Source organism: Macaca mulatta, chromosome 19 (genome assembly GCF_049350105.2).
Source record: "Macaca mulatta isolate MMU2019108-1 chromosome 19, T2T-MMU8v2.0, whole genome shotgun sequence".
Lineage (NCBI taxonomy): Eukaryota > Metazoa > Chordata > Mammalia > Primates > Cercopithecidae > Macaca > Macaca mulatta.
The window spans coordinates 1289416-1302667 of record NC_133424.1 but is presented as its reverse complement, the minus strand read 5'-3'; the positions used below and the strand labels follow the sequence as shown (position 1 = coordinate 1302667).

Here is a 13252-nt window from a genome sequence, read left to right as displayed (position 1 = left end):
GGAGAGGAGGCCAGCAGGACCACCCGTGTCCTTCCACTGCGGACGGCTCCTGTGAGCGGGAGGTGCGTACCCCACGCCCCCACCTGTTCTCCAAAGACTCCCGCCCTCCGCTCCGCTCCACACCGCCCTCTTCACCGTGTCCCGCGACGTGTCTGCGTCAGCCCCCTTGGCCAGGTAACTCGGATCCCACCTGTTCTGACCGTGCCTAGGGCACTTGCTGGACTTCTGCTACCGCAACGCCGTGGTGAGCCCTCCTGGTGGCCGCCCTCCGGGGTCGTGGAGCCTAGAGAAGCGTTGGGACTTCATGGCTGTGGCTGCCAGGGCAGAGTGCCAACCCTGAGGGTGTGCACATCCCAACTCCGGGACCCGCGGACTCGGCACCTCACGAGGTAACGTACCCGGCACCTGAAGACGAGGTTGCATGGAGGCCACCGAGGTGGGGAAGTCCCCTTGCATTGTCCTTGATCTCAAGACTAAGAACAACTGTGTTTTAGGCCCCAAGTCTGCGCGACAGGCCAGGCTGCCTGCTCTGGCCGAGCCGTTTTCCTGTTGGAAAGGCGGAGCCTCGCGCCGTTTTTGTGTTGGAAGATGGAGTTTTGAGTCAGGAGGCGTTCAGCGGGACGACGCTTGGGTTCTGTGTGTCCGTGCTGGTCCTTGGGAGTGGAGTTGGAGCTGGAGGGCAGGGCTGGGCAGGTGAGGCTTACGGTTGCGAGGCCTGGGGCCTCGAACTGGACGGCCGTTGTCAGAGATGCTGCGGGGTGTGTGCCTGCCTGTGAGGCTGGGACTTCCCTCCCGTGGGGTGGCCGCGGTGGCCGGAGGAGCAGGACCGATCAGGTCGCCGCACTCAGGCATGAGCCTCAGGGGCGCTGGGCCCTGAGGACATTGGCACCCTGGTGGGGGCTGTGAGGCCGCAGTGCTCACAGATCAGACAGTGGTGAGAAGTGGCCGCCCTGGTGCCCTCCCCGCCCCAGGAGCCTGCTGCACGACAGGAGGTGGGACGCCCTCTCCCCATTGCCCTGCCTCTCAGGAGTGCTTCGTAAGCGGAAGCACAGTTTGCAACAGTTTGGAGTTGGCTGATTTTCACTGCTGGCAATTTCCTGGAGAGTGGCTGGTTCTGTGCCCCCAGGCCGCTTCTCTCTGTTGTGCAGCCCCCACCTCGCTGCCTGAGGACACCGGGGCACCCAGGCTTGGGCTTGTGAATGAGCTGCTGAGGCCTCTGCGTGAACTGGGATTTCGCTGCCCCGGGGATTTCACTGCCCCGGGACGTGCTGGACTGCCTGCTCATTTCACGCTCCGTTTTAGAAACAACTGCTGACCTGTTTCTCTTTTTTTTTTTTTTGAGATGGAATCTCGCTGTGTCGCCCAGGCTGGAGTGCAGTGGCACGACCTCAGCTGACTCCGCCTCCCGGGTTCAAGCGATTTCCCTGCCTCAGCCTCTCAAGTAGCTGGAATTATAGGCATGTGCCACTACACCCAGCTAATTTTTTGTATTTTAGTAGAGACGGGGTTTCACCATGTTGATCCAGACGGTCTTGATCTCCTGACCTCATGACTTGCCTGCCTCGGCCTCCCAAAGTGCTGGGATTACAGGCATGAGTCACCGCGCCCGGCCTGCTGACCTGTTTCTCTGAGGCACACGTTAGGTTCCTGCGTGGGGTGCCAGCAAGTTCTATTTCAGCCGTGGACCCGTGCGGCCCCCGGCAACAGAACTCAAGTGGCAGCGCCCTCTGAGCTGGTCCATGTGTGCAGATCTCCCGACGCTGACAGCCTGGGGTCATCCTGGGTGCAGCTCTGGCCTCCACCTGCTCCATGCCAGCCAAAAGTGTCCCCTGGGGCCACCTGGTGTCCCCTGGGGCAGGGCCCCCTTCTCTGCAGGGTGTGCAGAGGCTTTCTGGCCGGGCACGACCCTCCCTTCCCAGAAGGGTTTTCCCTGTCAGGCTGCTCAGCGCCTCCCAGCAAGTGCCCCGGCCCAGTTTTCCTGCGTTTATGTGGAAGGCGGAGGCTGGGGGTGGAGCCCTGGCCGTCCCCGGGGACTGTCCCTTTCACCAGGGCTATGGTGCTGTCACCCACACACAGAAGGGGAGACGGGCCCAGGGTGTGGCTGCCTGGCTCGAGGCTGCGGGGCTGGGGTGGACCTGGGCTCTTGGCTCTGCCCTTTTCCCTGGCTGGAGTTTGACTCCCAGTGCTGCAGGCACATGTCCCAGCGGATTCAGGATGTCAGGAGGGCGCTGGGCACAGGTGGGGGCGCCCCCACCCCGACAAGCAGCCCTCCCCACGTCCCGCAGGACAGCGGCATGAAGCCCCAGGCCTGCCCGGCACCCAGCACGGCTCCTGCCCTCAGCCTCTGCCCTTCCCGGGGGATGTGAGGGGCCCTGAGGTGTCAGCCTGTGCCCTTCCCGGGGGATCTGAGGGGCACTGAGGCGTCAGCCTCTGCCCTTCCCGGGGGATCTGAGGGGCACTGAGGCGTCAGCCTCTGCCCTTCCCGGGGGATCTGAGGGGCACTGAGGCGTCAGCCTCTGCCCTTCCCGGGGGATCTGAGGGGCACTGAGGCGTCAGCCTCTGCCCTTCCCGGGGGATCTGAGGGGCACTGAGGTGTCAGCCTCTGCCCTTCCCGGGGGATCTGAGGGGCACTGAGGTGTCAGCCTGTGCCCTTCCCGGGGGATGTGAGGGGCACTGAGGTGTCAGCCTCTGCCCTTCCCGGGGGATGTGAGGGGCACTGAGGTGTCAGCCTCTGCCCTTCCCGGGGGATGTGAGGGGCACTGAGGCTTATTTTGTCATCAAAACAGTTTCAGACACCGTATTTTTCCGACGTCTGCTGTAACGAAGGCCTGCAAACTTGAAGGCTTAAAAGACGACATTTATTTTCTGGTGGTTCTGGAGGCCAGAGTCCAAAATGGGTCCCACCAGGCTAGTATCAAGGTGGGGCAGGGCCGGTCCCTCCCGGGGGCTCCAGTGGGGACCCGTTTCCCGCCTTCCCCAGCACCTGGAGGCACCCACATCCCACATCCCTCAGCTTTGGGCCCTTCCTCCCCTTCCACAGTGCAGCCCGTCCCCGTCTCTCTGGCTCTCACCCTCCCGCCTCCTGTCGTGAGGACCCTGTGAGGACACTGGGGCCCTGGACCCCCCACCCCGGATGCTCCCCCATCTCTGTCCCACCTGCGGGTGCCTTGGTCCTCACAAGGCAGTGCATTTGCAGATTCCCGGGACGGGACCGACTCTGAGGCTGGTGTTCTGCGGCGTCTGTCACCGTCCCCCCAGCTCCTTCTTCGCCCCCCTTCCCCTCCCCTCCTCTCCTCTCCTGGCCTGCCCCACAGCGTGCTCCCAACCCTGAGCCCTTGCCTCTGCAGGGCCCTGCCTGGGACATCCCCCTCAACCTTTCGACGTCCGCATCCTTCAGCCCAGGAGGTGCCCTGTTGGGTCCTCGAGGTCGCCAACTCAGGATTGGACCTGCTTGGTGGCCGCCGTCCCCTCAGGCTGGGGTCCCCCTGGGGGGCTCCTGTGCTGTGTCCCCAGCGCCCGCACGCCGTGGGCACTCAGCGCTTACGGGGCCAGCAAGGGGAAGAACAAGCATGGCTGGGCCCTCGCCACCAGCCTGGGCACCTTGGGGAGCCGCTGGCCTCTCGGGGCCTCAGGAGACCAGGACGGGCAGGAAGTGGGCGGACAGGTGGTACCGCCGCGTCCGGCCGCCTGGCCGGGGCCCCCCCCTCCTGTCCAGTGCCAGGAACATGGGCTGGCCGTGGCGGTGCCAGCGCTGGGAGGCGTAGGTGTTGTGGCCGTTCTCTTCGATGCGCTCCCGGAACCTGCAGTCCACAGTGTAGAGCCGCTGAGGGTGGGGGTGGGGGTGAGGCCGGCCGACCCCCCCACCGCGCCCGTGCCGGCCGGCCCTGCCCGGCACTCACCGACCCGTAGAGGCGGCCCCGGCGGTCCATGGCCACGTAGAAGCCTGAGGACACTGCTTTGATGACCACGACGCCCACGTGTACAGAGCGGATCTCCAAGATGCCTGGGGGAGGCGGGGGTTGGGGGAGGGCCTCGCTGGCTCACAGCCGCTCACGCTGGCACTGGCTCACCCCCCAGCACCGCTGCTGTCCACCGTGCTTCGTGCAGGACCCTCAGGACCACGACAGACACCAGGAAGACCCCCCAGGACCACGAGTCCCCTCCCGACCACAACAGACACCAGGAGCCCCCCCAGGACCACGACAGACACCAGGAGCCCCCCGCCCCAGACCACAGGTCCCCTCCTGACCATGACAGACACTCGGGAGACCCCCAGGACCACGATAGACACCCAGGATCCCCCCCAAGGCCATGACTGACACCAGGAGCCCCCCAGCATGTGAAGGAGGAGCGAGGAGCAGGCAGAGGGAACGAGGAGCAGGACGGCCCCCTGGTGCTGGAGGGAGTGCAGGGATCGACGAGGACCCGTGGGAGAGTCCACCAGGCCAGGTCAGCGCTGTCCCTGCAACCCAGTGCGAGGGCAGCATCCGTGTGTGTGTGTTGCGGGGGGAGGTCCCAGACATCCAGGGGGACGCCAGGGGCCGGAACACCACGAGGAAGGTTGGCAGAGGGTTCCTGGGATGTGGGAGTCAGAGCGGGCAGGGCCCGTCTGGGCCGCTGTTGACCATAAATGAGCCAGCGACAAGCACCACCCCAGGGAGCCCCAGCCCCGGCCCTCATAGCTCAGCGGCTCAGCCCACGCACAGTCACTGGGACTCAGAGCTCCGGACTGGAGGCCAGACTGGCAGTGGCCTGGAGTGGGACACCACAGACATGCTTGAGTGCCAACTGTATGCCAGCTGTCCTACCAAACCCACTCCGCAGCCCACATCACAGAGAGGCCAACTGAGGCCAGCGAGTGGCAGAGCCAGATGCAGACCCCGTCGTCTGTGGGTGGCCCAGGGCTCACCCTGCCCCACCCTGAGCCAAAGTGTCTTGTCCAACAAGGACCTTGGGCCCGGCCGCCACTCCTCACCCACACTTGCCGACCCCAGCCTGGGTGCCTGCCGCTTCCTCAGCCGGCTGCACAGTTCCCCGTGTGCCCGGCCAGCTCCCTGTCAAAGTACAAGCTCCTCGGGGCGGCCTCCAGGCCCGACCTTCCAGGGCACACAGGAACGTCTTTGAGGCGGTTGTTGTGGGGTGTCTGTGTCACCATCTCCCCTGGCCCCTTCCTCGCCCTGCGCCTCCCCGCCCCTGGCAAGGCGTCTCCCAACACCGCTGTTCACTGTTCTGCGCACCCACCTGGGCCCTTGTTCCTGTGTCTAACTGCTGCGCGCCTCTGCTCTGGGAGCCCCGGGAGGGTGGGCATCTCTGTCGCCACTGGGTCCCCCGTGCCGAGCACAGCACCCACAAGGTGCCCGTTAGTGACCGGTGAATGAACGAAGGGCAGGAGAGCCCTCGGCTAGCCCTCACCCCCATCGCTGTCCAGCTGGGGAAACCAAGGCTCAGAGAGAGGTAGCAACTGTCCCAGGTCACGCAGCAGAGCCAGGCCTCTGCCCTGGCCCGAGGCCACCCCGCCTGGCCATGCCCGCCATGGAGGGACCGGCCCAGCCAGTCCCCCGTCCGCCCTCGTCGCGTGCGGCCTAATGAGGGCCTTGGCGCCCAGATGAAAGCGCTGGGAAGGGCAGGGGTGATTATCTGCCCTAATGGTAGTGATTCAGGCGGCAGCCAGCAGCCCAGGCCCCCTCCCCAGTGCCCCCTGCCCGGCGGGGACACCGACTCCCCTGGCCTCCGGGTTACCCCCACATCCCCTGCTGTGCCCGGCCTCTCCTCTTGCTCCTGACATTCCACAAACGCTGAGGGCCTACCGTGTGCTGGGCAGGCCCTGGGGATGGAGACGCCCGCTCCGTGAGGTCCTGGGCCCTGTGGGGACCCAGCTCTGCCACCCCTGTCAGTGCGACCCCGGGCAGGCCCCATTCCCTCTGTGTGCCTCCTTGTCCTCACCTGCCAGATGGGGTGTCTAGGAAGAAGCAGAGGGGCCCGGACTCAGGCAGCCCTGACTCGGTTTTGTGATGTCAGGAGTCCGGCGGTCAACCCCCTCCTTCCGCCATGCAGCTGGGCCTGCCCCAGCCCCTCTGGAGCCTGTTTCCCACCTGCAGATGGGTGACCCCACCCACAGGGCTGTTCCACACCGACCCTTCCCTGCCCCTGAGCCGGGCCCCCCCTGCAGTCTTCGTTTTAACAGTCCAATCCTCCCAGCAAGAGGGCTGCACCCATCGCACAGTCGGGGGAAACTGAGGCCAAGGCTGCACAGAGGAGCCTCCGCCATCACTCAGTGCCATCACTCGCCGCCCCCCGCCCGGGCCCCGCCGCCCCGCACTCACTGTCCTGGCCGTGGCGCCAGCGGGTGCCCTGCACGCGGCCGCCGGGGTCCACGCGCAGGAAGAAGTGAGTGGAGGAGAAAAGGCGCCGCCAGCGCACGTCGCCCTCCAGGTGCGGGTAGCTGCGCGTTCTCTGCGGCGCACTCGGGGTTCCCGCGGCGTCCGGCGCCCGCGCCAGCAGCAGCCAGGCCAGGCCCAGCCACAGGCGGCGGCGCATGACCCGGCGCCCGGTTCGCCGCGCGCTCTTCGCTCCCGGGCGCCGCAGCGCTGCCTTCGCGCGGCGGGGCCAATGGGGCGCCTCGGGGGCGGGGCCGGGGACGCCGGCCAATGGGGTGCCTCGGGGGTGGGGCCAGGCTGGGGCGCCGGCCAATGGGGTGCCTCGGGGGTGGGGCCAGGCTAGGGCGCCGGCCAATGGGGCGTCTCGGGGGCGGGGGTCAGGTGCACGGGGGCGCTGCCGTGCAGGACTCTGCGCTCGGCCTCCGCGCGTGTGTTTGTCTCGCGGGCCGTGTCGGTGAGTCAGCCGAGTCCCCGGGCGGGCTAGGACCTCGGGCTGCGGGGGCGGGAGTGTGAGACGCGGGTCGCAGAGACCCGGAGGGAGACAGAGACAGAGACGGTGGCAGTCAAGAGACACAGGGAGAGACGAGTGAGACAGCGAGTCGGGCAGAGGTGGAGATGCGGGGGGACAGAGATGGACACGGGAGGTCCTGCCGCGTGCGTCAGCCCCGCCAGCCGGGCTCCGGGGCCTGCCCTGGTGGGACTGCTCTCCCCCCAAATTGTGATTTCCCGAAAGCCAGGCCCGCAAGGGTGTGGGGATGCGCGGGTGGGTGGGCAGGTGACGGCTGGGGACGTGTGTTTGGGCAGGAGGGAGGATAGCCACGTAGACCTGTGGGTGGCCGGCCGGCGGGGCACGTCGAAGGCGGCAGGAATGGGGCGGTCCCGTTCACACCCACACCTGCTCTCCCTTGAGCCACACCCCAGGTCCCACGGGGAACCACCCAGCAAGGCGGCTGGCCCCCACTCCTCCTTGGCCTGCCTCATGCCCTGGGTCCCAAAAGGTGAGCACAGTGACCCTCGCAGACTCACAGCCAAGTGAAGGCATTGACAGGTGGGGAAACCGAGGCCTGACAGGGGCAGCGACCTCCGGTGTGGGGACACAGCTCCCAGCAGCCGTGTCCTGGTTCCGTGGCCACAGCCCCAGGTGGCACGCACTTTTAAATAGCACCAGGGTGAAGACATGGCGACCGGCCTATCCAGCCAGGGAGCCCTCTGGAGGGATAACCGGTCTGGCTGGACGCCGGATGCCTTCCTGGTGGCTCAGGCATCTCCTGACCGTCTGTTCCTGGCTTAGGCGGGTCACACAGAGGCAGGTGCCACAGTCTCAGGGGCCCGCTACTGAGACTGGGCCAGGGGTCCCCAGGGCTGAGGTCCAGCCTGGCCTAGCTTCCCACACTAGAGCCCTGTGGCCAGCACCCCAGGGGCCCTGCAAGCCTCGCTTCACCTCCCCAAGCTTGGGTTCCGCCTCTGTCAAATAGGCCAGTAAAGAGACGTCTGGAGGGGCTGGGCGTGGTGGCTCACGCCTGTAATCCCAGCACTTTGGGAGGCCGAGGTGGGCGGATCACAAGGTCAGGAGATCGAGACCATGGTGAAACCCCGTCTCTACTAAAAATAGAAAAAAAAAATTAGCCGGGCGCAGGGGCGGGCGCCTGTAGTCCCAGCTACTCGGGAGGCTGAGGCAGGAGAATGGCGTGAACCCAGGAGGTGGAGATTGCAGTGAGCCGAGATCGCGCCACTGCACTCCAGCCTGGGCGACAGAGCGAGACTCTGTCTCAAAAAAAAAAAAAAAAAAAAAAGAGACGTCTGGAGGAAGACAGTGAGACCCTCCACAGAGCACGCTGGGCAGAGGGTGCAGCACCAGACACTGAAGAAATGTCCTCCGACTTCTCGCCAGCAGGAACCCAGGTCTTGCCTTCCTAGGGTGTCTGCTCCGCACCGCAGAAGGGTGGTCTGAGGCCCTGTGACAAAGGATGGGGGATGGGACACACAGCTGGGAGGCTGGCCCCACCCCAGGCGTCTGAGTTTCTTTAACGACACCTCGGAAACTTCAGTCATATACCACACAATTCACCACTTACACCGCACAGTTCAGTGATTTTATTTTATTTTTATTATTATTTTTTTTTGAGACGGATTTTCGCTCTGTTGGCCAGGCTGGAGTGCAGTGGAAAGATCTTGGCTCACTGCCATCTCCGCCTTCTGGGTTCAAGCGTTTCTCCTGCCTCAGCCTCCCGAGTAGCTGAGATTACAGGCGCCTGCCACCATGTCCAGCTAATTTTTGTATTTTTAGTAGAGACGGGGTTTTACCATGTTGGCCAGGCTGGTCTCGAACTCCTGACCTCGTGATCTACCTGCTTCTGCCTCCCAAAGTGCTGGGATTACAGGCATGAGCCACCGCGCCTGGCCAGTTCAGTGATTTTAGTACCTCACAGAGTTGGGTAACCACCACCACTGTCTAGTTCCAGAAAATTCCATCACTGCAAGAAGAAGCCCCATTAGCCGTCACTCCTCATCCCCTCCGCCAGCCCCCGGCACCCACACATCCCCTTCCTGCCTCTGTGGATGGGCCCGTCGTGGACACTTCATATAAAGGGGATCACACGCTATGTGTCCCTCTGTGTCTGACGTCCTCAAGGTGCGTCCATGCTGTGGCCAGATCAGAGCCTCGCTCCTTTTCATGCCAGTAATCCCAGCTACTCAGGAGGCTGAGGCATGAGAATCGCTTGAACCCAGGAGGTGGAGGTTGCAGTGAGCCGAGATCGCGCCACTGCCCTCCAGCTTGGGTGACAGAGGGAGACTTTGTCTCAACAACAACAACAAACACCCATCAGGGCTGGGCTGGCGGATGCTTTGTATTCAGTGGTCTTTTCCTCTTTGTGGCCTCTATGGTTGGCCCAAAGGTAAGTCCACACCCTGATCCCCAGAACCTGTGACATTTGCCTTATTTGGAAAAAGAGTCTCAAAAGACGCCTTGAAGATCTGAACGAGATGCAGATGATTGTCCTGGAGTGTCCTAAACGCGGTCACAATAGAGAGGCAGGAGGGGATTTCACACAAGCAGACGAGGTGGCTGCAGTGCGACCACAGAGACGAGATGGGAGCGATGCGGCCACAAGCCAAGGATGCCTGGAGCCTTCAGAAGCTGGGAGAGGCAGGAAGGAGCCCGGGGACCTCTGGAAGGAGCGAGGCCTCCACACACCTTGATTTCAGCCCTGTGGTCCTGATTTTGGATTTTTCTTTTTTTTTTTTTTTTTTTTTTGAGCCGGAGTCTGGCTCTGTCACCCAGGCTGGAGTGCAATGGCCGGATCTCAGCTCACTGCAAGCTCCGTCTCCCGGGTTCCCGCCATTCTCCTGCTTCAGCCTCCCGAGTAGCTGGGACTACAGGCGCCCGCCACCTCGCCCGGCTAGTTATTTGTATTTTTAGTAGAGACGGGGTTTCACCGTGTTAGCCAGGATGGTCTGGATCTCCTGACCTCGCGATCCGCCCGTCTTGGCCTCCCAAAGTGCTGGGATTACAGGCTTGAGCCACCGCGCCCAGCCAGATTTTGGATTTTTGATTTCCAGAAATGTAAGAAAATGAACGTTGCTTTAAGGCACCAAGTTTGTGATCATTTGTCACAGGGCCTGCGGCCATCCCCTTCCATCTAGCGATTCTTGACTTTCTGGGGTTTGGTTGCGTTTTGTTTTGTTTTGTGTTTTTTTAGACAGAGTCTCACTCTGTTGCCCAGGCTGGAGGGCAGTGGCACGATCTCGGCTCACCGCAACCTCTCCCTCCCGGGTTCAAGCAATTTTCCTGCCTCAGCCTCCTGAGTAGCTGGGATTACAGGTGCCCATCACGCCCGGCTAACTTTTGTGTTTTTATTCGAGATGAAGGTTTTGCCACGTTGACCAGGCTGGTCTGGAACTCCAGGCCTCAGGTGATCTGCCCACCTCGGCCTCCCATAGTGCTGGGATTCCAGGCATGAGCCACCGCACCCGGCCAGACATACGGTTTCCCGCTTTTGATGGTGATATTGTCTCTTTGTAAAACTTAAGCAAGCAAAATATTAATATTGTATTAATTAATTAATTTATTTATTTATTTATTATTATTTTTTTTTGAGACGGAGTCTCGCTCTGTCACCCGGGCTGGAGTGCAGTGGCCGGATCTCAGCTCACTGCAAGCTCCGCCTCCCGGGTTCACGCCATTCTCCGGCCTCAGCTTCCCGAGTAGCTGGGACTACAGGCGCTGCCACCTCGCCCGGCTAGTTTTTGTATTTTTTAGTAGAGACGGGGTTTCACCGTGTTAGCCCGGATGGTCTCGATCTCCTGACCTCGTGATCCGCCCGTCTCGGTCTCCCAAAGTGCTGGGATTACAGGCTTGAGCCACCGTGCCCGGCCTATTAATTTATTTTTGAGATTGAGTCTCAGCTCTGTCGTTCAGGCTGGAGTGCAGTGGTGAGATCTCAGCTTACTGCAACCTCCATCTCCTGGATTCAAGCATTTCTCCTACCTCAGCCTCCCCAGTCACTAGGATTAACAGGTGCCCGCCACCACGCCCGGCTAATTTTTGAATTTTGGTAGAGACAAGGTTTCACCATGTTGGCTAGGCCGGTCTCCTGACCTCAGGGGATCTGCCGGCCTCAGCCTCCCAAAAGTGCTAGGATTACAGGTGTGAGCTACCATGCCCGGCCAATATTGTATTTATTTAATACATGAGTGGTGGAGACAGATATAGTTAAAATAAATGGCAGGGCGGGGGCGATGGCTGCAGAGTTGCCAGGCTGGAATTTGGGCAAGGACCTGTTTCAGAAACTGTTGTCTTATTCGAAAACCAAATTAGGTTTTCTTTTTTTTTTTTTTTTTTTTTTTTTTGAGACGGAGTCTGGCTCTGTCATCCAGGCGGGAGTGCAGTGGCCAGATCTCAGCTCACTGCAAGCTCTGCCTCCCAGGTTTACGCCATTCTCCTGCCTCAGCCTCCCGAGTAGCTGGGACTACAGGCGCCCGCCACCTCACCTGGCTAGTTTTTTGTATTTTTTTAGTAGAGACGGGGTTTCACCATGTTAGCCAGGATGGTCTCGATCTCCTAACCTCGTGATTTGCCCGTCTCGGCCTCCCAAAGTGCTGGGATTACAGGCTTGAGCCACCGCGCCTGGCCACTTTTTTTTTTTTTTTTTTGAGACAGGGTCTCACGTTGTCGCCCAGACTGGAGGGCAGTGGCTCAGTCACAGCTCACTACAACCTCCGCCTTGTGGTTCAAGCAATTCTACATCTTCCCACCTCGGCCTCCCAAGTAGCTGGGGCCACAGGCAGGCACCACCACACCCAACAAAATTTTTTTGTGTTATTTGTAGAGATGGGGTTTGGCTACATTGCCCAAGGCTGGACTGCAGTTGTGCGATCTTGGCTCACTGCAACCTCCACCTCTCAGGTTCAAGTGATTTTCCTGCCTTGGCCTCTTGAGTAGCTGGGATTGCAGGCACAGGCCACCACGCCCAGCTACTTTTTGTATTTTTAGTAAAGATGGGGTTTCACCATGTTGGCCAGGCTGGTCTCAAACTCCTGACCTCACGTGATCCGCCCGCCTCGGCCTCCCAAAATGCTGAGATCACAGGTGTGAGCTACCACGTGCGGCTGAGGGTAACTTTCTTGCTGCTAAGATTCGGGAACCTGACTCCTGGGGAAACACTGGTTTAGGGGGTCTGATGTCTCATCAAATAGAAGAAAAGACTAACGCAAAAGGAATGGTGAAATAGTTCAGAAGTCTTGGTTTCCTGCAGGGGTGCAGGGAGCGTCTGTAGGTCTTGGGACACCAGGCCCGGCTGATTCAGGGCCAGGCAGGTGACCCCAGTAGTGAGTGAGGTCTGAGGTCACAGCCTGCTGGGGCACCCTGGGGCGGACTGAGGCAGGTGAGGGAGGATGCTGCTGTCGAAAACATTCCCAGCCGGTGGCATCAGTGCGCCCAGGCAGGCGTGGGCAGCAGCGTCTGGAATGTGTGTAAGGAGGCTGCCAGGCCTTTCCAGAGTGAGGCCCAGTCCTCGTTCTGGGCTGATGGGGAAATTGAAGTGCTAGGGTTTGGGAACTGGGGACAGTTTGAGCTGAGGCCCCTGAGCCCGTGTGGTCAGGCCCCAACCTGAGTCCTAGCTATATCTTTGCTCCCTCTCCCCAGCCTCACTCTGCTCAAATTGCTCCTCTGTCCACACTTGTTCCTGCCTCGGGGCCTTTACACTTGTTTTGAGACAGGGTCCTGCTCTGTCACCCAGGCTGGAGTGCAGTGGCGCCATCTCGGCTCACTGCACTCTCAACCTCCTGGGCTCAAGCAATCCTTCTGCCTCAGCCTCCCGAGTAGCTGGGACCACAGGTGTGCACCACCATGCCTGGCTAATTTTTCTTTTTTTTCCCTTTGGTAGAAACTGGGTCTCACTATCTCAGTTGCCCAGGCTTGTCTGGAACTCCTGGGCTCAAGCGATCCTCCCGCCTCAGCCTCCCAAAGTGCTGGGATTACAGGCAAAGTGCTGGGATTACAGGCCTGAGGCAGTGAACTGGCCTCCCTTTGCACTTTGTTTTTGAGACAGATTCTCGCTCTGTCACCCAGGCTGGAGTGCAGTGGTGAGATCTTGGCTCACTGCAACCTTCGCCTCCCGGGTTCAAGCGATTCTCCTGCCTCAGCCTCCCGAGTAGCTGGGATTACAGGTGCCTGTCACCACACCCGGATAATTGTTGTATTTTTACTGCAGATGGGGTTTTGCTCTGTTGCCAGGCATGTTTGCATATTTGCCGGGCTGGTGTCGAACTCCTGACCTTAGGTGATCCACCCGCCTCGGCCTCCCGAAGTGCTGGGATGACAGGCCTGAGCCACCAAACCGGCTCCCCTTTGCAACTGTGACATCAGCCTGGAA

At 61.4% G+C, this 13252-nt stretch overlaps 2 protein-coding genes and 1 long non-coding RNA gene across 7 annotated transcripts in view; 1 reads left to right on the top strand and 2 right to left on the bottom strand.

The window, feature by feature from the left end:
• PALM (paralemmin) overlaps positions 1 to 13252 on the bottom strand; it is a 168303-nt gene that overhangs the window by 101724 nt on the left and 53327 nt on the right. For 2 of the 4 annotated variants that reach the window (XM_077978809.1, XM_077978810.1), the window contains exon 1: positions 4299 to 4566. The exons of the other annotated variants lie outside the window; for them this stretch is intronic. In XM_077978809.1, coding sequence (XP_077834935.1) covers positions 4299 to 4523 — 225 coding nt within the window. In that variant the 5' untranslated portion in view covers positions 4524 to 4566. Of the gene's footprint in view, positions 1 to 4298; positions 4567 to 13252 lie in introns of those variants that run through there. 4 annotated transcript variants of the gene reach the window in all.
• Positions 252 to 2798, top strand: LOC144336956 (uncharacterized). The gene is made up of 3 exons (XR_013409422.1): positions 252 to 389; positions 495 to 2512; positions 2600 to 2798. It is a non-coding gene; the product is annotated as an uncharacterized LOC144336956 (long non-coding RNA).
• Positions 2837 to 6613, bottom strand: FGF22 (fibroblast growth factor 22). Of its 2 annotated transcripts, none has more exons than XM_015122271.3 (3): positions 6324 to 6613; positions 3900 to 4003; positions 2837 to 3800 (listed from the first exon to the last, which is right to left on the bottom strand). In XM_015122271.3, exons 1-3 carry the CDS (start codon positions 6535 to 6537, stop codon positions 3534 to 3536), a joined length of 585 nt encoding a protein of 194 aa, XP_014977757.2. In that variant the 5' UTR covers positions 6538 to 6613; the 3' UTR covers positions 2837 to 3533.